This window comes from Parasteatoda tepidariorum, chromosome 3 (assembly GCF_043381705.1).
Source record: "Parasteatoda tepidariorum isolate YZ-2023 chromosome 3, CAS_Ptep_4.0, whole genome shotgun sequence".
Lineage (NCBI taxonomy): Eukaryota > Metazoa > Arthropoda > Arachnida > Araneae > Theridiidae > Parasteatoda > Parasteatoda tepidariorum.
The window spans coordinates 30,154,331-30,174,774 of NC_092206.1; the positions used below are offsets into that span (position 1 = coordinate 30,154,331).

A 20,444-nucleotide genomic window follows, 5' to 3' on the forward strand; every position below is an offset into this window, starting at 1 on the left:
TTACCTAAAATTGATGCGTCCTGCTGCGGACTGATTATAAGGAGACGGTTCCCATTAGAATATCGAAATCACTGGTTCTGTTCTGTGAATGGGTGGATGACCTTTGATCTGCCGGCGTACGGACCGAGCATGCGAGTTATCGATCCTCGTTAAACTGTTCTACCATAAAGTGCTCAGCCTCACGCTGTTGTTGTTGTTAATTTACGTCGCACTAGAGCTGCACAATTGNATCCTGAATTTTTATCCTTTACAAATAATCTGAACTTGCGGCTTTCATTAACATCAGCAACAGTTGTAGCCGCTAATCCTGTTGCATCATGGAGTTTTCCGACTTTTCTCGCCAAGCACATGGTGAATAACATTTCTCAGGTCGGCAACGATTACCAAATTTAAAATGATAGTAACAATATTTACCTTTCCTATTGAATGCTTTTATTGAATGACTGCGACTTCGAGATGTATTTCGGTAATTATTTCTAAATTTAGATCTACTACGGTCATTTATTTGCAGTGAATCAATTTTCTGTTCTAATGCTGCTATTCGTGCAATTAAAGCATCATTGTTGGTAACATTTGGTGAAACAGCACATATTTCTTCCCCAGTTTTCATTTCGTGAATTTTATCCGCCATCGTAGACAGTTTATCTAAACTTTCTTCACTGACAAGCAGAATATTTCGTATAAAATTCGGCATTTTATCAAGCCATAAAGATTTTAACACTTTTTCTGAAAAATCGTCTGCTCCTAAATTTTTCATTTTTTGCAAAAGTTGGCTTGGCTTGTAATCTCCAAGTTCTAATCCTGTAACTAAGCGCTGAATTCTCTTGTTTTCGCTTTCCTTAAACGTATTTAAAAGTCTTTCTTTCGCCAAGGTATATTTGTTAGGCTTAGTGTCTTTAATAATGTCCCAAATATTTTCTACATACTTCGGTTCCAGTTGGGATATCAAATAATTAAATTTGGTTTCTTCAGTTGTGATCTTATTTATTTGAAACTGTGCTTCTACTTGGTAAAACCAAATGTCGGGTTTCTCTCTCCAAAAAGGTGGAATTTTAATGCTTACTTTATTAGCTTCGGCGTCCATGACGATCGTTGCTTCGATCTTTTCACTTGAATCCATCACGTCCGGGTCACCAATGTGGGGGAATTAATTATCGACTATGTCAACCTTCATCTATCAAAAGGTACCTCGTGATGGATTCAAGTTAACATGTCTTATATACTATTGATTTGGTATTTAATATTTGTAGTGGTAGTTACGCCACAGGTGTTCCTTCACATTTCAGGGCAATCGGATGTGCGTGAATTAATAAAAATGAAATTGGCTCTCTATTGATCGTTCATGCTGTTTACGGAAATTGGTGGATACAATTTCGGAGATACTAATAAGAATCCTGATTAGAGAAATATATCAGATTCCTGAAAAACCTACATTCCAGAAAAACTTACCAGCTCCCCTTCGAATCTCCTTATTCGCATAAGTAAATTTTTTTGTATTGCAGTGAAAATAGTCCTTTAATCGCAACTTTAAAAGACATCAGCTTTGTGTGTCAGAAATAGGCATTCGGAAGCGTATGATATAAACAAACAATTACAAACATTGAGTACCTAATATTGATTTTTTTAAATGTTTTAAACTTTTCAAACTGAATAATCTAAAAGCTGCAGTAATTTTGAATGAAAATTTATTTTTCCGAACTTTAAACTGATGCACAATGTACGAAACAAATTTGATAGCAGAAAGAAATCCTGATTTTATACGTTATTTACTGAAATAGTGCCAAGGACGGGCACGCAATTATTTATGCTCAAAATAATAGTCTAAATTCATTATCAATTATTATATTCAAATTTATTCAGAAAAAATTGAAGAATTTACAATTGTATTTATTTTGTAGCATTTATATTTTGAAATTTGTTGTCTTTTTTTTTTATCTTCGTAGTTGCTAAGTGACAGGTGCGTTGGACTTCATTATTCAAACAATTTAATTTTTAGTTTCTTCTTTTTACACTGGTAAAATGCTTGAAAAAATCGTAAAAATGTTAATCCTGATTTTATAATTTTGTTTTACGCCTGTTGGATTCGGATTCAATGTTTGTTTGTACATAATTTACGTATTTAGCAAGAAGAAAAGTTGTATATGCTATAATTTGTCTAAAGGAATTAAATAACAAATTTTTACATAGTAACGTTCTAGTTCCGCTAGTATTCTATTCTATGAATATTTATGTTATTTAACGTTGATTAATGTTATTCATAATTTCTTTTTAAGTGAATCTTTAACAGATTTTCTTGTTTCTTTTTATCAACCAGCAAACAAGGAGAAAAAGTTATAAAGGTTATTCAGTTTAAATAAATGTAACAAGATATAACAAATGCTGTGGTTATGTGCAGCCTAAGGGTAAAGTATTTTCTTAACAAAAATACACCGTAATATTAATAACATACCTGGCTCTTAAAAAATTTGTTTAGATGCCTGAAAATGGACAATTGAAGCATCTCTTAAATTTTTTCATTTTCAATCCTAACTTTTTGGAAATTCTCTCCTAAAACCGTTAATCAGATTTTTTTTCCGCCAAATATTTAATTATTTAATTTTATTAAACATTCAAATTACCCAAGAATGCCTCCCAAGTGTTTAAATCAAACACCATCCATGGCTGGTCTTGATATCACATGTGCTGAATCAAAATGTCCGTCTCCATCCGCTGAGGCAATTTCAATGCTCTTTTAGTTTTAATATCACTAATATCCTTTGTAAATTCTTAGTAAAAATTTTTTAAATTAAATTTATGGTTTTGAGAGGGTGTGCAAAATGAAAGAAATATTTAAAAACTTCAAACTGTTTATTTATCACCAAAATGAAGAAATAATGATGTTGCTCTTCATAGCGAATCAATATTTCTTTTTCACTGAAATCGGTGGTATTAAAGTTCATTGAAAATATTATTTTATTCCATTTATTCTTAAGTTAAAATAATGCTCCATTGCAGTCTAATTACTTTATTGAAATTAGTTTCAGATTAGATAGAAATAGTATGCCTTTAGATATAGGATGGAGAATTTTATTATTCGATATTGCATTTAATCAAATCAGTATTTTGATAAATCTCGTCCATTGAAAAATAATGAATCCATCATTGTTACAATCTATGTGTTAATGTTCAAGAATTGAAATAATGTAATTTGATTTGCCTCTTCTTTTTATTTATTTTTTACTAGAATTGAAAGGTTTTCTTTTTAAGTAAATATTAACTAAAGCAGTTTGTCTTCTTTTTTAACCCTTTCGCTACCACCGGGACATATATGTCCCGCAGGCAGTTTCAAATAACCCTATGGGCTAAATATGCTTTGTGTTATTATGAATGCATGTCCCACTGGTATTCCTTGATGTCACTGACAATTCAGTAATTTTTCCCTTTTTTAGAATTTTATCGATATTTGCATTGTAACTGATATATTTAATTACTTAGTTCATTTTTTTCTCAGAAAAAAAAAATTGGTAGTGAAAGGGTTAACTATGTATTAAGTAATTAAATACACATTATTATTATTATTATTTGAGTTAATAGTAATTTTGTTACTGTTAGAAATAATTTTTATTTTTAAATATAAATTTTAATTCCTCTTTCTACAGTATAGTATTTACAAAGTATGGTTTTTGTTAATTTCTTTCTTTATTTTTGCAAACTATTTGTCTGTGTTTAGAATGAAGAATTTTTAAACAATAAAATTAATACATTATACATTTTTAATTAAAAAAATGAAAGAATAAATGTTTTTGTATTTATAATGCATTATAAGTAATACCAGACATACATTAGTCTAACTTCTTTTTTACTGAACTTAAATATTCAGAACTAGAAAATTTCGTCAACTCTTAACAATGTTTCAGTGGGTACCATTGAAATTTAATGTTAAAAAAACCCATATTTTCATTTTACTACTTTCATATTAAACCCACATTTTCATTAAGCTACATTAGGGTTAAATTTATTATACTGATAGTTCAGTTATGAGAATAGAAACTGAAGCAAGAGTAAATTGGCTTTCACAACGCAGGGATTGTAAATGAGCGACACGTGTAATGTCAGTTCGTGAATAATCACATGTCTCTCCGTTTCAAGTAAAATCGAAAGTAAGCGTTTTTTGCTTAAAAATAAATTTATAAATAGCACTCTTAGGAAAGTAATAAAATGCTTTTGGGGAGTTTTAAGGGATTCTGAATGCATTAAGATTTTTAAAAAATTGCCTGTAAATGTTTATTTTCGTGAGACCAGACTACAATTATTAATTGAAGATTTGGGTTCTTTTTTATGAAAATAAGAGGATAGTAGTAATTAAATAATTTTATTAATTAAAACGTGTGGTCTGCATTTATAAAAGGATTTTTAATCTATAAATATAAAAGATTTTAAAAAAAGTAGGCTAAATATTAAAGTTTAATATTTAACTGTTTTCTTTTCAGTTTTATTTCAATGTTAATCTTCACATATATATGTTAGAAAATGGCATCTGTTACTGAAATAAAGAATTCCATTTCAACATCAGAACAAGAGGTAAGAGATTGCATCATTTATATACTTATATTGATAATCTTTTGAAAAAGGATTAGGTATGATTGATTGTTCGAATTTTCTATTTATAAAAAAAGTTTTTTGAACATGCATTTCTGTAATATTTCAATATTTAGTCTGAATACTTGTCTTACATAATCAGTTTGAGGAATAAGTGATAGATCAGCCCACTTATAAAGTAATTTGTTATATATTTCAATAATTTTCTCAAATTTTACAAAATTTCAAGCAACTAATCATATCTTATACATAACTATAATGCTAGTTAATTACTGTTATAATAACGATCCTGATTATTTATAAAATATTTTCTTATTNGATTTTATAAAAGTAAAATAAAATATTACAGCATAGCAAATTGTTGAGGCTTTAATAACAACTCAATACATTTGACTAAAAACTTTTTTTTTTCAAAATAAAAATTAAAAATTGCAAAAAAAATTTCAAGGGGATCAAGTCACCCTAATCTCCCCTACTATTTGAAAAATCAATTCGCCACGATTGAAAAATCAATTCATCGTGAGTAAGTTGTAAATTAAAATCATAGCACATTCAACGCTGTCATTTGTGTCTCTTATTATGTGGAACACATCAAATAGGGTGATTTTTTATTTCCTAATCCATTGTTAAGCATTATTTAGCCTCATAAAAACATGAATTCATAAAATCATACTCTAAAGTGCTTAGGATTTTAAGCAAACTCAACTAAAATAACAATAAATTAGGTACAGTGAATGATGGCTTAAATTCCTATGATCTCTAAATTAATGTAATTATTTCTTGCACTTATCAGACTTAGTTGATATTTTATTTTCCTTCTCCAAAAATCATGTATTTGATACTTGTAAATGGCATTTTTTTGGGTTGTTGGATTCTACATAGCAGAGGACTTAATTGTCTTTTTTTCACAGCCAGCTTCTCCATTAAGCTAGTACTAATATCTTTCTGCAATATACTTTTAATAATAACAAGCATATATGTTACTAATTTAAAATAACAAAAACGCTGCGTTTACAAATTTTATTTATTTATTTTTTTAATTGAACATGTAATAATTTTTTATTCTAGTATTATGGGAGAAATTATCCCATTTTGTTGAGGAGGGGGAGCGCACAAATTATTTTTTTCCTCCCATTTTGTAAATAATCATCATGATAAAAGAAATAATTATAAATCAAGAAATCTGTAGAAAATTGCAGGTATGATATCGACGACAAAATAATATGAATCTGACTCCTCAAATGCATGTTTCGCTTCAAGATTAGGTTGTTGTAATAAATAATGTATTAAATAATATCGGATTTAAAAACTATGAAGAAATCAATAGCAATAACTGCCAAGAATTCGATAGAATTATTGCCGTAAAAAGTAAATACTCAAATGCACGATTCAAATTTTCCATTTTGTTTGAAATATGTCGGCATATTTAAAAGCCACCTGAAAATTCGGTTTACGATACTATTGGCAAAAATTGAGCGTGTCAAAAAGTGATTATCTAAATGCATGATTCAAATATTACGTGTAAATTTCTGTAGAAAAGAAAAGTAATTTTTAAAAAAAAACTTTATAAAAGAAATATTTTTCTGCAAGAACTCTGTTATGTTTTGCGACAATGTCGCCGTGTTGCTGCTATCCTGCCACGGAGGGGCATATCTATGGAAATGTGTGACTAATTCTAGGCAGTTGTTTTTAGTTGTTGTCGTTTCAAAAATTAAAAGTGAAAAGCTTAATTTTTGGCATATTTTTTTTTTAATTTTTAAAAGGGTAAAAATGCTATTCAAGCAAGAAAAAAAAAATTATCTAATGTGTATAGAAGAGAAGTATGTATTGACTGAACGTCAGTGCCAAACCTGATTTTCAATCTAGCTATTTTGATGTTGAAAATATACCACATTCTGAAAGGCTAGTTAAAGATGAAGAAGACTCAATAATGGCATTAATGCAAATCAGTGTATAATAAAATGTGAGTAAATTTTTCAAATTTGGCCATTCATGATTATTTGAACACCTAAATTTAATCTCAAAGATTGAGATATGGGTACCTCATGTTCTTGCGGCAAGATGTTCGGGCTGTCACATTTACTTTTGCGTTTTTCTTCTCAAACGTCAATAAAATGTTCTATTTTGAAGCGCATCCTCACGGGGTAGGAGAAAGGGTTTTCTACAACAATCTTCCAGTCTTTTCATTATTTTTGTAGGCAGTAATACCTTTACTAGAATTAAAAATCATCTAGGCCAATTTTTGCTTGCAAAGAGCAAAAATTTTGAGATCGTCGAGTCAAGCTAGCTAGAAAGAAAACTCAAGGTATTGGATAGAATGGACAGTATCATAATAAATCTTGTAATCATAATAAAAAAATTGTTTTTTATTTTCTTTATTTAATCTGTCACATTTTACATTAAAATAGTATTTAGTACTAGAATAATTATAAAGTCATAATCTAGAATGCTTAAATATTTATGTAAAAGAATATTATGACACAGAAATAATTGGAAATTAAATACAATTGGAGATTAAAAAGGGAAAGAGTTAAAATGGCACCTTTTATATACTAATTTCTTTCACCTTTTTTATACTTTTCTTCAATATACTAATTTCTTGCACCTGTCTCATTTAGTTCCAATTCAGTATTCAATTCCAAATTTCAAATAAAAAAAAAAATCTTACCACTATTTTTTAAAGTATATAAATTTTTTGGTTTATCCATACTAAAAATATTGTTAAGCTATTTCAGTACTAAAGAAGCAGTCATTCTTCTGTCATCTTTTTTTTATTTTTTAAAATCTTTTTAGAAAGAAAGAAGAGAAAATATTGTCTGGAGTGTATGCGTTTAAACGGTGACTTTTTTAAATATTTTCCTTGGTGAAGGAGCTTCGAAAAATTTTCTTTTAAAGCCTTAATTAATAACTCGCATTTTTTTGACATTTTGCTAAGTGTTAACTGACATTATAGTTTTATCTAAGAACTGTCTCAAAATGCAATTTTCAACTATCAGCATATCTCACTCCACTTGTTGATTAGAATTTTATTTCATAATTTGTGCATATGCTCATAATACTAAATTTACATAAATAATTCTTCTGGTAATTGAAAAAATATTTACATTGTCATTGAATTTTCTACTTTTGTCTATGAAGTAAAAATATTTCTTCAATTCAGCCTGTTATGATTTGATTATCATCATATTTAATTATCTTAAATTAATCATGATAGTCTTAATCAGTTATAAGATCTACTGTACGACTTTCTCTGTTTCATTAACATTTTTTTTTTATAAAAAAAAATAGGAGGCTTCTCAAGAAACAATTCGAAGAGTAGTAGAAGAAGGCCTTGAAGCTAGGAATTTACTTAATTTTATTGCCGATGGATCTATTGCTGGTAAATATAATTAACAAATAATTATTGTATTAAAATTATTTTTTCAGATTCGCAGAAATTAATTTTTGATTCTGATGATTTATTCAAAGTATTTTTTTGAAAAGTATGCATTGTTGTTAATGATGTGTTATTTATTCTTTTCAGTAATAATTTTTTTCTGGAAATCCAAGCTTCCGTAGTTCTTGGGACCAGCCTTTAGTGTCGATTAATATTTAAATATAGTGAAAAATCCCATATCCAGAATTGTCCGTACTTCAAAAAATTCGGAAAAAATATTTTTCTTGTTCAGAAGTCTGTAAGGTAAACAAATATCAAAACATTGGTTATTTAAGTAAAAATAAGAAAAAATGTTGAATAATTAATGTCATTTTCATACAATAACGTTTTTTTATAGTTTGATTGATATTCAAAAAACTAGAATGTTTAGTATGATAAAATATATATATGTAAGATTAAATTAAAGTGAGCAGAGGATAATTTGAACTTTTTCCTTTATAAATAGAGCTGCACCTTTTTCTTTACAATGTGCGAGGAGCCACAAATTTCAATAGTCTTGTTTAATAAATTTTTTTTATTATCAAGTAATAGGATTGAGTAGATTTTTAATAAAAGCATCTATAATTTAACGCAAAACAAAGTTTACTGGTGTTCTTTTCAAACACTATTTAAAATAAGCTTCATTAATATTTATAGATTATTATTCTCTCCAAAGTTTGTTGTTTTTCAACTGCTCTTGTCTTTTCAACAACTCTTTTAGTGTGTTTATTGATGCAAAATAAATATTTAAATAGATTTCAGAGAAGCAGCAATAATAATTTTTCCTTACTTATACTTTTTTTAACAGATCGCCAACACAAAGAAGTCTTTATTTTTTGAAAAAGGAGAAAAAAATGTTTATATTTTAATTATTGAAAAAAGGATGTCCGGATTTTGGACTTTGTATTTTATATCTTTCGTCTGCCTAGGTTACTTTATTTCAATTTTTCCATCTTCCATCCATAAAAATCCTTGTTATTTTTTATGTTTTGTATGCCTTTCTTAGTTTTAATTAAGTTTATCTTTTAACTAATCAAACTTTTACAGATGCAAAAGTGACAAAAAAGCCACCTTCATCTCCAAGACCACAGTCTGTGTCTCCTAAACCTCCAACAGTTGAAACTAAAGGAATAAATGCTCATCTTTTGCATCGAACTGGTAAGCGAAGAACTACACTGTCTCGTCCAAAGAGCAGGCTACGCTCTGCTTCTGCTGGGAGAAATCCCGAGAAAGATCTGAGAGCCCGATATTGGACTTTTTTGTTTGAGAATTTGCACCGGGCTGTTGATGAAATATATCAGACCTGTGAAATGGATGAAAGTATTGTTGAAAGCAAGGTATCCATTTTTTCCCTTTATCATGTAATTTTACTTTAAAGATTGTGTTATTTACAGTAGGGAACCGATTATCCAGAACAATCGGGACCATCGCTATTCCGGATAACTGATTTTTTCGGTTTTCTGAATTGCTACAAAAAGCTGTTTTTTTTGTTTTTTTTTTTGTTAAACCCAAATAAAAAAAATATTTGGAAATAATCTTAAAAAGAAGAAAAAACGCTGAAGTAATACACTAATAATTATTTCCAAAATGATGGTAAGGTAAACATCTTTCAAAAAAGAAAGAAAAATCCTAAAATTTTATGAGGAAAAAAAAATGGCGGGAAAATTTATCAAATTTCGTTCTGATTTCCGGATAATGGGTTCTGTACTGTATTATGGCTGTCTTTGAAAGGCTCGTTTGGGATGTCGAATGTTTTATAGTGAATGATATGCTATTTTTATGACTTAGTGTTTGCAATACGTATTCATAACCATTAGATTAAGGTTTGTCCATAACTAGCCGGAAAAGTCAATGCTAATCATGAAAGTATCAAATATATATATACAATAAAATAAAAAACAGTTTTTTGAAAACGAAAAGTATTTGTCAATTTTTAAGCAGTTGAAAATCTAATTCAACATTGCATTGTTCAGACTTATTTTTATAAAAATTAATAGTTATCAATTCAATAAAAAAAAATCTGAATGATATCTTTAAGTGCAGAAATTGAAAATTAGTTATTGATTTTAATGATTTTTATCTAAATAACAATTTCACCATTCAGATAAGAATCAATCAAGTAATAAAATAAAAATCATTAAATTTTATTTAAATGGCAATAGATGAAATATCTTATAAATTTTTTTTAAACTCTTTAATAATTTTTAAGCATTTAAAATATTTATGCGCTTTCAAATGCAGTAAGTTCTTATGAGTAAAATAACTAGTTAGGTGTAAAAGGAAAATTTTGCTTCAAGTTTATGGCACTTAAACTGCATCTTTTTCTTTTTATTGGCTAAAATGCTTTGAAAATAGCCTGTTATAGTGTCACTTTTTTGTTTCTTAATTAATATTATGAAGCTGCATTGTTTTAAAACTATTATTTTTGAAACAACTTATCATTGTTTAAATAAATGCATTAAAAATTTTTTTTTTTAAGATTCTTGTGGGAGTTAATGTTCTTATTGACAATTTTTGTACAATATTGTTATTTATTTTTTTTTTTGCTACAGATTTGTTACGCTGATTACTAAACTATCTGGCAGTGTTATTCAGTGTATAAGCTGATATTAAATAACTACAAAATTACTTTAAAATAATGGATATTGGAGAAATGCTTCATTATTGTAATAATAATATTTTATCAATAAAAAATCCATTTTCATGCAAAATTGACTAACAACTATAAACTATCTTTAACTCAACTATTTCATTCTTTCTTAAATTTTTTTTTTAATATTCTGTGTTTCACTCGCAGTCACTGTATATTTTTATAATAAAATCTGTTTTTCAGATAATTTTTTTCTCTTAGTCAAGAGATGATCTTAGTCAGGGAGCTCTTTTCTATGTGAATATTGATTTTATGCATGCAAAATCGATTAACAAGTATGAAATTTTTAACTCAACAATTAAGTTATTAAATCTAAGAATTTTAAATTTCTTTCTATTGACTCATAGAATTTATCTGAGTAATTTTAATATTTAATGGAAAATGAAAATTAATTTCACAGGTTTAATGTTTAAAAATGTTAAAACAGTAAGTTTTTTTATAATTATAAAAATCTTATGAAATGTCAGTTGGAGAAAATATTGAAATTCGAAATTATAATTTTATTTTTGACACATGTTTGCTATTTTTTTAAATAAACTTAAGGTAAATATCTTGCATTAAAATTATGTGGTTTCCATATAATGTTATGTAAAATAAACCCATTAATATCTAAATTTAAAAAAAAAATGATAAAATAAAATAAAACCATTCATATCTAAAATAAAATTTCAAGATATTCTACCTGTGATTAGAAAACAGGAAAATGTTCTGATATTAAGTGCAACAAAGTTTACAGGTATTTTTTCAATTAAATTTCGGTCTATTTCTAAAATATAACAAATAATTATTGTTTTATTTTCTTTCATTCTGTGTTTTGCTCGCTTTATCTTTTCATAATAAAATCTGTCTTTTCAAGTATTTTTTCTCTTAAGATTTTTAAATATTTTCTATGATAACAGTGATTTTTATTTTTTGAATGAATAGTTTTTGAAATTTAAAGGGATATTTTGTGTGCGTAAAATGTTTGTTCGTTTGCTTATAAAATATTTGTTTTCTGTTTAAACAGGAAGCTATAATGATGCTTGAAAATTATAGTAAAGACTTCCATGCCCTCATTCAATATATCAATATAAATAAAGATTATGAGAAGACTGATCCACCCAATAGGTAAATGTTATATTTTAAGAAACTTTGATATAGGGTAAACGAACCAGTGAAGGAACACTTAAGCTTCGCTTGCCTTTTAAAAAATCATATTAATTTCAAAATTCGCAATTTTAGTTAAATGACAGTGTCAACATATTTGTTACTAATTGCAAATTATGTAAAAAAAATTGTAGAGAACTTACATAATATTGTTTTAAAGTTTTAGAGGCTCAAATAACAAGTAGTAAGAAGACCAAGTGAAGGAACAGCTCTTACCAGTGAATGAACACCCAGTAAAGGAACACTTAATTTTGGTTATTTTTTAATGCTCTTTATAAATTTATAAGCAATGCAAATATTTAAAAGCAAGCCTATTCTTGAAATTATAACGTATAAATACTTGGAAAATGTTAACTTTTTTTTGTAATCATGAATTGAAAATTAAAGTGTCAAGATATTAATACATACTGTTCATTCACTGGGAAATCTATGCCCAGTAAAGGAACATGCCTGTTCCCTCACTGGTTAGAAGTTGTTTTTCGTATTTTTAACATACTTTTGATGCGGAACATCACTAAAGGTACAAGAAAATTAAAGTTTATCTTTTATTTTCATTAACGTAGAAAAAAAGCCAGTAAAGGAACACTTGTTCCTTCACTGGTTTTTCATCGTTTGGTGATCCAGTGAATAAACGCCCCCTTATCTCAGTACTTTATTATGCTATGATGCTTAAAAAAAATAAAATGTAGCTTCAATAACTATATTTTGAATTCTCTTTTTCAAAGTGAGAAAAATAGAACTATTACATGCAATTAATTCCACTTCAAAGATATAAATACAAACACTCATCTTATAATTTTTTCAAAGAAACAAGGTGTTGCAGAGATAATAACAAAATCAAAATTTATTCCAGAGAAGTCTATTTGACCAGGTAATCCAAAACATTGCTAGATGACTTCCTATTGTTTGGCAGTAAGCTATTGTTACCAATCAATCTAAAGAAAAACTTTCAAATTCTTATTTTTAATCAATATATATGAAATGTTCCTTTACTGGGTAGTGTTCCTTCACTGGTTGGTTTACCCTACTGTCTGCTAGGTTTAAAAAATCTCAAAGTTTTTACTTGGTCTGTAGGGCATGTTAGCCTACAAATTACATGCCTGGATGAACTTTCTACATGCCTAAATAGTTCTTTTGAATTCATTTTAGCATATTAATAAAAGCATATGAATGCACCTATCATTAATTTGTCGATAAAAAGTGACCAGAATTGCATTAATTGGGCCAAACCAGTGTGATTACTCAATTTTATGAATTAATTTTTTCCTAAAATCAAATAAGAAAAAGCAACTGTTTTTTGATTATCGCTTGTTTTATTATTGCATAGTTTTTCTGAGAACAGTAAAAAGCAACTTTTTCGATACTATTTAGAACAGTAAAAACTATATACAAAAACAGTAAAAACTATATACTGAGAACAGTAAAAACTATTTACAAAACTATTCAACTACTAAATTTATTACTAGTTAGATCTGCTTATTACAAACTGGGATACTAATTTAAAAGCTTATATGCAAATTTCTAATAAAGCAGATCTTTTCTTAAAAAAAATAACTTTTTCTTCATTAATTAAATTTTTTAATGTAAACTAATAAGATTAAAATTAGCTTAATATATTAGAGTTATAAAATATATGAAAATGCAGAGTAGATTTTATACCTTATTACATTTTAGTAATACTTAGTTTTTTAGATTTGATTTTATATAAGTTTGCATAAAGAATTATTTGATGGCTGTAGGGCTAAATATACAGTTTTTCTTTTGGCTGAAAATTCAGTATTTGCCCTCCAGCCAAATAACTATTCATTGCATTGCCTACATGGTTGTCAATATGATGTATTACTGTTCTTTTGTTGAGATAAGTAGTATGTTTGTGAAATTATTATCAATTCAACTATTGTTTCCTAGAAAATATAATTGCTGTTACGTTATAGTTCATTTTTTAAAATTAATTTTACTTGCTATATTTGCTTTTCTCTAATGGTGGTGTTCTTTTACAGGCCAACATCTTTAGCTTGGGAAGTGAGGAAATCTTCTCCTGGCAAATCACTGTTGAAGAATGTCTTCATTGAGAAGCTCACTGCTGGGAGCAAAGCTAAGAGACTTCTTTGTTTTGAGACAACTAAGTGAGATATAATATTTTCAACTGACTATTGTACAGTTTGTCTACACTATGAACTCTCCTTGCCACATAGTCTGAGGCCGTTTGCTGCTATGGAAACAAGAATAGCGCCTTTCAGGGAGAGTAGCGCTTCTCTTCACTCTAGGGCTAACACATTAGAACGAAGACAAATATTTCCTTTCTCTCTCCGACCCCAGCTAGAATCTTTTATAAACAGTGACCCCACACCCCTACTTGAAATAGTTATACCTCATTACCATAGCCACTGCCATAGGTCCAGACAAATGGTTAGGGGAGTTCTTACTTTACACAAACTATATTCTGGCTTTTTATATATATGTATATGAGCAAAGAGTAAGAGAAATAGGAAATATGCATTGAATTTAAACTATTTTTTCTTCTTTTCTTAGTTTAAGAGAATATTTCCACTTTAGCAACAGCTGCAATTTTTAAGTTAGGAGGAAAGACAGTTTTTTTAATAACATATGAGAATCATCATAGTAGGAGTTTTTTTTTTTTTTTTTTTNAGTTTTTTTTTTTAATGAATTGGAGATGTTATTACTGATGCAAAAACTTCTTTCATCTCCTGCTATTTAATGTAAAAAGTTGAGTGTAACAGAAATTTTCATATGGTTTTATTAACATTTACAATACTTGTATGAGTTATCAGTTTGCGCATACTAGAATTGCATCTGTTTTATCCTTCCTTTGTATTCAATGACTAAACAAGGCTCAGTAGCATTTGTAATAGTTCATTTAACTCTAGATAACTTAAAGTCAGTGTTACCCTGTAGCTAGTCATTTGACCCATTGACTATGAACATTGACCCATTGAGTCATTTGACCCATTGACATTGAAATGAAAACATACCCATTTTTACACATCCTGTATTTATGTAAAAAAAAAAGTAAAAGTAAAATGGATTAAAAGAAATACTCTTGCATTTTTATCTAAATATAGAAGTGTGATTAAATTAAGTTATTGCCGTCTTTGAAGATGTTAAAGGGTTATGCATAAATCAGGTAGTCCATAAGGTGAATGTTAAGTTATCTACGATTAAATGGATCATCAGTTAAAATGCTGAATTAAATTCACCAGATCCCCATTTACAATCTATTTAATACAAAAGAACTCAAGTTGCATATTTTTAAGTTATTATTTAACATTTAGTACATAAAATTAGTTATTCAGCTGCTATGCACAAGAAATGTCTATTTTCAGTAATAAATGATCATTGTTTTTTTGCAGTTCCAGTTTTAATGTTATTTTTTCTAATTTTCTTTCAAATTTAGTGATTTCACTTCAAGCCCTAAAGTAGAAAGCATTCTAATACTACCAGAAAAGGCTAACTCTATGGGTTTCAGTTTTGGTTTTCAGCAGAGTGATTTTGAGACCAAATTAGATGAAATCAAACCTCTTGATCTCTCACATGAAACAAAAAATGATTGTGACATTCAGATATCTGTCATACCTGAGTCAGTGGATCCCAATTTTCCATGCAATAAGGATTTAATTGTGAATGAGGTGCGTGGTGAAAAGTCAGAGATACCTTCCTCAACAATTAGCATTAAGAAATCTTATTCTAATGTGGAATTGTGTTCTGATGTGAAACATAAATTGTTCTCTGAATCTGTTTCTGGAGCTAATGTGTCTAACAAAAGTTTGGCCATCTTAGATGAAGAAACAACCAATTTAAAGGGTGATTCAGTCACTGAAAAAATCAGCTCCATTGAACATTCTGCAGCTACAAAACTTAATTCAGTTAAAGAAACGGCTATACAAAAAATTAATTTAAAAGAAAGTACTGCAACTCAAACAATCAATTTAAATGAAAATTCTGCAGCTGAAAAAGTAATTTCAAAAGACAATTATTCAGCTCAAAAAACCAATTATCCACAAGATTCTGCATCTGAAAAGATCAGTTCAAGAAAAGATTCTGCATCTGAAAAGATCAGTTCAAGGAAAGATTCTGCAACTCAAAAAATCATTTCAAAACAAGATTCCTCAATTTGTAAAAATGATTTAAAACTAAATTCTTCATTTAAGAAAATCAATTCAAAACAAGATCCTTCAATTCAAAAAGTTGATTCAAATCAAAATTCTACTATTAAAAATGTGATTCATAAAGAAAAATCATTTTGCGAATCAAAATCACAAGTGTCAGATCCAAGCATATTGCTTAAAAGAAGTCGAAGCTTGATAGGGGATTCTGTTACTACAAATAAAGTAGTCTCAAACAAAGCTGATTTAAAAGTTTTGTCAAGAAAGACAACTTCAGCAGCACCTGGTTCTGTAAAAGATAAAATGGTCACTAATAAGAATAGGCAAAATGGGGCTAACGGTGGAAAAAATTCTGTGCAAGAAAGCATTCCTGTTGAAACTTCCACATCTTCTAATGCTTCTAAAATCAATCCTAATGCTTGCAAAGAATCTGTGTGCTCTATACTATCAAAAGAACAAGAAGTCAAGAAAATGAGTGGCCCAAAACCATCATTAAATAATACCAAAATTTCTTCTATTGATAACATAAAACAACCTGTGAAGAGTTTCAATTCCGTGGTGAAGTCTGAATCTGCTAGATCCAGTTGTGTAAAGAATAATGATGATAAATGTGATAATATTATCGATAAGAAAAAGCCTGTTAAACCTAAAAGTGCAGAATCAGCTATACAGAGAAATATATCGTATGTGTCCACCCTGAGTTCAAGAAATCAAAAGGAAAAAATTATTAATGATACAAAGAAGCCTGTTCGTCCTAGCACATTAAGACTTACTCAAAAGAGTGGCTCTATGATATCTCTAAATAAAACAGTTGGCACGCAAATGCTTGTTCGGAAAACATTAAGTGTAGAAAAAATTCCAGAAGCTGTTAAATCGAAAACTGATGGTAAATACAATTTTTCTTGTGATTATTAATTTATTTTGACTTAATATGTAAGTTGCATACAAATAATATCTATACCCTTATTGCCCATGTAACTCTTTTGTGTTAGGATTTTATTTACAATTTCTAAATTTGATGTATTTTTTAATACATTTATACAGTCTACGCATTTTAATATGACCTTCTCACCCCATTGCAACAATCCTACTATTCTAATGACTAACACATCCTATTTACTATTCTATAGGTTCAATATTGTTTTAACTTTCAAATTAATTTCCAATATGGATTGTCCATTTCAATATAGCAATTGAAACTTCATTTACTTTTTTTTTATTCCAAAGAAAACTTTTTTAAAAAAAACTTTAATGCAAAAATCATCCTATTATCAATGAATCAGTTTTCAACAAAAGTTTCATAATCAGGTTTCTTTTGATATTAATATATAATTTTGTTTTAAATTCGTTATTTCTATTATTTTTGTTGCTTACAATTTTTTTATTTTGTCCAATATATACAAAAAGTTAAACCTAGCTTTGATTTACTTACAAATAAAACACTAATTTAAATATTTAACTAGTTAAATGTTGTGTATTTTTATGTGCAACATAACTATTTCTCTATTTTTTATAAGCTTACTTATTCAAATTTAATTAAATAAAAAACAATTATAATTAATAAATAATTTGCATTACAAAAGGTTAATGGCGGTTTAAAAAATACTAAAGACATCGAATGTTACTACTTGCGATTAATTTAATAAATTTTTTTAGTAACTGGTTAAATCCCCGTATCAGTAGCTAGTTTGAAAGTGTTTTATGCTTTTCTTGATGAGATCTTATTATATCCAGGAATAAAAGTTATTTACTTTTTGATTCAAATATCTGAGTATGTGGCATGAAATTATATAATAACCCCTTGCATGGAGATTCCCTCAATATTAATTTTAAGTACATGCTTCCAAGAAAAAAAAAAATTCTGAAATTTTTTTAAAATTTTTTTTACATGAACACTAAGAACATGATGCACTAAGTAAGAGTTTTGATTTTTACTGATTTTTTAGGTAATATTTTTTAATATTCTGCATCATATCAAATTATTTTGCTAAAATATATAATTATTCAAAATTTAATATTTTAGAATCTAAACATCATTACTTTTTTTTAATAAACTTTGACATAACGTTCTAGTACAGTTAATATTTATTTTTGAAACATAATGAAGATAATCTGTTATCTATGCATCTATATATTGATTACAAATTGTTGCTAATTCTTAAGCAGCAATTAAATAATTATACTTTTAATGTACAATTTAATTTTAAATTATTTTTTGCATTTTAATTTGTGTGCTAATAGTATTAAAAAATATCTATTAACATTATGGTTATGGTCTTTTACAGATGATTCTGATGGATGGGAAATGGTGCGTGGGCGTAACAGGAGTCGAAACTCACCAGCCAAGAAAATACCTTTCGCCTCCAAAAACCAAGAAATACAAGCTGTCCAAATCGCTAAACTTAACCAATCTAGAATAGGCGGATTTCCTTATACTAACAAAAGCAATGTGAAAACATCTACAAAAACACCAGCAAAGTCCGAAGCATCCAAAAAAGTGTTAAAGCAAGAAAATAGAGAAGCTAAAAATGATAAGAAACCACCAATAGAAACAAAGAATAATACTGACTCTAACAAGAGTGATAAGACATTAAAATCTCATAGTTTATTAGAGACATCAAACAAAGCAGGTATTCCTCAAGCTGGATTAAAAGATAAGATTGCTTCTGTTAACATGCGTTTTGAAATTTGGTTGAATGAGATCAAAAACAAGCCTCTGAGCTTGGACAGGACGATAGCTCGCAAAATCAATGGTGATAAGTACTGTTTGACAAGATCTTCTAGTTCACCAAATCTGCATTCTGAACTGGATATGTCTGATCATAGACTCTCAAAAACTCTTTGTCTGAGTGATCAGTCTTTGGCAAGCCAGAAGTACATTAACATAAATATTTTTAAGAAAAAACTATCTGAAAGAAAGATTAATTTAATGAAGAAAAAATCTAAGAAATGTCTGCCTGGTGCAAGCTCGTTGAATGGAAGTAGCGATGAAAATGATACTGGTGGGGGCTCTGATGATCAAGATGGAACAGTAAGTTTTTTTATAATTTCCTTATATTAGGGGGACCGGAAAGTAATGTTCTTTCGATGCATTTGATATTTGTTATGAAGATTTTATTTTTAATCAATAATGCATTTACCCTCATTAGCAACAACCTTTCAATGCCGGATTGAATAAAAAAAGAATAGGTTTTTAAGACTAACGAATATTAAATGCACTGAAATGACATTACTTTCCGGTCCCCATAATATTTCAATAGTTCTGCTAATTTTATCTTTAAAAAAATGTCTCTCAAAAGTTTTATTTTTTTTAATTAAATATCAATAAAAGATTGTTATTTTCTTCTAACCTTTAATATTATTTTGTTTATTTTTTGTGCTTGTTACACTTTTTTTTTATCAAACAAACATATGTTTATCTTCTTTAGTTGAGTACCATTCCAAAACCTTCTGTTCTCTATTACTTTCTTGTTATTTTTTGTGATTTTATGCACCAAACAATGTATGTTGTCATTTATATTGTGTGAGATACAGCATAGCAGCATTTAACTCTTGTGTACATTCAATTAAATATAACTCTTGTGTACATTCAATTAAATATAACTCTCATAAAGAAGCATAATTTATTACTTTCTAACCACTGTTTTGATTTCTGTGATAATTAATTTATAAGCTTAATATTGAATGTTCTGTTGAATTATGTTTGCCGTGATATTATAATATTCTTTGAGTAATAATATAATCTTCTTCATTATCAGAATCAAAACAGATAAAACATAACAGTGCAAAGCCTTGTAACCAGTGCAAAAATTTATGTTTTGCACTGCTTACAAGGAACTGAAAACTGGAAAGCAATAATAAGCATGCTTGCTTTAACATACATGTTTAAAATTTTTGAATAAAAATTTATTTCTCACTTGGCTTGTTATATACTGAAACAAACTGAGTTATAAGTTGGGTAGTTTGATTATGCCTCATAATTAATGCAAAAAGGATATGTGTTTTATCAACAAAGACCTATCAGCAATGTTTTATTTTTTAATTTTTCAATCTTTTTCTTGTATTTTTTTGTTATTTTATAAGTTTATTTTATAAGATTATTTTATTATAATATTCTTTGAGTATTAATATAATCTTTTACATTATCAGAAACAAAACAGATAAAACATAACAGTGCAAAACCATGTAACCAGTGCAAAAAATTATTTTTTGCACTGGTTACAAGGAACTGAAAACTGGTAAGCAATAATAAGCATGCTTGCTTTAACATACATGTTTAAAAATTTTTGAATAAAAAATTTTTTCTCACATGGCTTATTATATACTGAAACAAACTGAGTTGTAAGTTGGGTAGTTTGATTATGCTTAATGCAAAAGGGATATGTGTTTTATCAACAAAGACCTACCAGCAATGTTTAATTTTTTAATTTTTCAATCTTTTTCTTTTATTTTTTTATTATTTTACAAGTTTATTTTAGAATCAAGAACTTAAAACCCTCATTTCTCCAAATACAGATATTCGTGAAGTAGG

The 20,444-nt window shown here is 27.9% G+C and overlaps 2 protein-coding genes across 2 annotated transcripts in view; one reads left to right on the forward strand and one right to left on the reverse strand.

The window, feature by feature from the left end:
* Positions 1 to 301: 301 nt before the first annotated feature.
* LOC122268769 (uncharacterized) lies at positions 302 to 1,120 on the reverse strand. The gene has a single exon (XM_043039053.2). It carries the CDS (start codon positions 1,118 to 1,120, stop codon positions 302 to 304), a length of 819 nt encoding a protein of 272 aa, XP_042894987.2.
* Positions 1,121 to 1,574: 454 nt separating this feature from the next.
* Positions 1,575 to 20,444, forward strand: part of LOC107456063 (short spindle 3) — a 57,479-nt gene continuing 38,609 nt past the window's right edge. Inside the window, exons 1-8 of the mRNA XM_043039043.2 lie at positions 1,575 to 1,957; positions 4,470 to 4,560; positions 7,867 to 7,957; positions 9,041 to 9,330; positions 11,650 to 11,750; positions 13,790 to 13,915; positions 15,205 to 16,799; positions 18,199 to 18,944. Coding sequence (XP_042894977.1) covers positions 4,510 to 4,560; positions 7,867 to 7,957; positions 9,041 to 9,330; positions 11,650 to 11,750; positions 13,790 to 13,915; positions 15,205 to 16,799; positions 18,199 to 18,944 — 3,000 coding nt within the window. The 5' untranslated portion in view covers positions 1,575 to 1,957; positions 4,470 to 4,509. The remainder of the gene's footprint in view (positions 1,958 to 4,469; positions 4,561 to 7,866; positions 7,958 to 9,040; positions 9,331 to 11,649; positions 11,751 to 13,789; positions 13,916 to 15,204; positions 16,800 to 18,198; positions 18,945 to 20,444) is intronic.

What these genes read in the sequence shown, in the direction of transcription:
- LOC122268769 (XM_043039053.2), bottom strand. Translation starts at nt 1,120, where the DNA reads ATGGATTCAAGTGAAAAGATCGAAGCAACGATCGTCATGGACGCCGAA.